General features: G+C 40.4%; 1 protein-coding gene across 1 annotated transcript; it reads right to left on the bottom strand.

Annotated features, from left to right (window-relative positions):
- Nucleotides 1-867: 867 nt before the first annotated feature.
- LOC147347250 (olfactory receptor 2B6-like) lies at nt 868-1,806 on the bottom strand. The gene has a single exon (XM_086370542.1). The coding sequence runs from the start codon at nt 1,804-1,806 to the stop codon at nt 868-870; it is 939 nt and encodes a 312-aa protein (XP_086226668.1).
- Nucleotides 1,807-2,453: the final 647 nt, after the last annotated feature.

Here is a 2,453-nt window from a genome sequence, read left to right as displayed (position 1 = left end):
TATGATGGTTTTTTGATATATATGAAGAACATTAAGAAATCCACACATTTTGTCCATATATTTTATTCATTTTAGTATTTAATGATACATTCATTGGCTAAAAATACAAAACATTGCAACCTTGTTTGTTAGAGTAACAATGTGTTGTTAAAGAATTAGTAGCAGGATTCCCTGGTGGCTCAGATGGTAAAACGTCTGCCTGCAATGTGGGAGACCCGGGTTCGATCCCTGGTTTGGGAAGAACCCCTGGAGAAGGAAATGGCAACCCACTCCAGTACTCTTGCCTGGAAAATCCCACGAATGGAGGAGCCTGATAGGCTACAGTCCATGGGATTGCAAATAGTTGGACACGACTACGCGACTTCACTTTCTTTCTAGATAAATGGAGGTTGATAAACTTGTGATACTCATAGTTGGTCTAAGGTGTAGACAGCCTCATACTGCATGCACAGTGGCACCATGCTGACCACTTAGATGTGCCCAGTCTTGCAGAGAGTGATGAAATGTTTCTTAGGTGCCATGGTCATAGGGAGTTCACTGATGAATGCTTGTCATGGTATTTTACGATTCACTTGAAATAATTAGTTTTTATTGTAATTCATAGTACATTTGTTTAATGTTTACAACTACTATTTCAGTATGTATCAACCAAAATAGAATGATTTTCTAATACATTTCCACAGAATGCCCTTACTGGTGAGTATAAGCCAAGAATTACCATTGTCTAGGAATATGAAGAACATGACATATTTTGCAAAAAGAACATCACATGATCTGTGGACATATGAGGCTAGAATGAGTTACTAAAGAAACCTCTATAAAACCTACCTCAATGGTTAAATAGTTTCATTTGATGTCTGCTAACTCTTACTTGCAAGTGAATACACTCCTCATGAGGTTGCCCAGTGCCCCCTTTACATCTTTATTCCTCAGAGTGTAGATGAAAGGGTTGAGTGTAGGAGTCACTACTCCATAGAAGAGAGCCATGAACTTGGGCTGGTCTCTTGAGATGGAAGAGGCGGGCTGAAGGTACATGCTAATGGCTGGACCATAAAATAAGAAAACTACTATGAGATGGGAGGAACATGTCCCAAAAGCTTTTTTCCTTCCCTCCAAAGATCTAATCTTAAATACAACATGTCCAATGCAAGCATAGGAAATAAGAATTAAGCACAGTGGCACAGCTAAGAAAAAAATGCATACCACTGAGAGTGTGAGCTCATTAGCACCCTTTTCGCCACAGGCAGTCTTTATCAGAACAGGAATCTCACATACTAAGTGATCCAGGGTATTGTGACCACACAGTGGTAACTGTAAGGTGACAGTGGCCTCTGAGACAGCATAGGTCATTCCACTCAGCCACACGGTGGCCACTAATAAGATACAGACGCGCTGATTCATGATGAGGGTGCAGTGTAGAGGCTTGCAGATGGCCACGTAGCGATCAAAAGACATAACAGCCAAAAGCAGACATTCTGTGCCCCCCATTATGTGGAAGAAATAAAGCTGAACTGCACACCCCACATAGCTGATTGTCTTCTTAGACGTTCCCAGGTTAAAGAGCATCTGAGGGACAATGCTTGTGGTGTAGCACATGTCCAAAAAGGAGAGGTTGGTGAGGAAGAAATACATGGGGCTGTGCAGACGGGTGTCTAACTTGGACACCAGAATGATGGCTATGTTTCCCATCATAGCCATGGGGTATGTTATAAGCAGAATAATGAATAGAGGAAGCTCTAGCCAAGGACGGTCAGCAAAGCCTAGTAGAATAAACTCTTCAGGATGGCTTTTGTTAATTAGTTCCATTATCTTTAATTTGTTTCACCTATAGTAGGGAAATGGCAGGAAAGATAGAAATATTTTGAGAAATGACAAAGCACAGTTATGCAGTGTGCACAATTATGTATGTAGTCATAAGAGATTGGGTACAGTAACTTGGGAAGGGAGATAATTAAATGAATGTGACATCAGGTGACTTAATTACTTTTCATGACTCTACAAAATAAAGGCAACTACCTTAAACAAATAACCTCGCTGAAGGTCAGTTTCCTACTCTGTTTATTAAATATGGGAATAACTGTCTTTGGGCTCTGGTGAGGATTAAATAAGTGACTGTTGTTCCGAAACTCCAAAGTAATGATTTTCATACTTTGCTTGTGAAAATTTTAGCTGAAGAGACTGTTAACATGATTCCTATCTCCAGGTGTCTGATAGAGTAGATGTGGCATGGAGTCCAGGAGTCAGATGGGTCATTATCAGAAACACTGCTGCAAGGCATTATTGAAATATTGAAAAGATTAAAAGCATTGACATAGATATAGGAGAAGACCAGACCAGAGACAACCTAGGAAGCATTATCAGGATAGCCTTGTTCAGAATTTATGGTTACCAGGGAGGGAAGAGTTGGTGGAAGGGATAGTTAGGGAATTGGGGGTTGACATGTACATACAGCT

The sequence above is a fragment of the Bos grunniens genome, chromosome 23 (genome assembly GCF_055505025.1).
Source record: "Bos grunniens cultivar Pamir isolate PY7600 chromosome 23, Bosgru_T2T1.0, whole genome shotgun sequence".
NCBI classification, from domain to species: Eukaryota; Metazoa; Chordata; class Mammalia; order Artiodactyla; family Bovidae; genus Bos; species Bos grunniens.
Note: the sequence above shows the minus strand (reverse complement) of the source record. Positions and strands in the feature narration are given on the sequence as shown.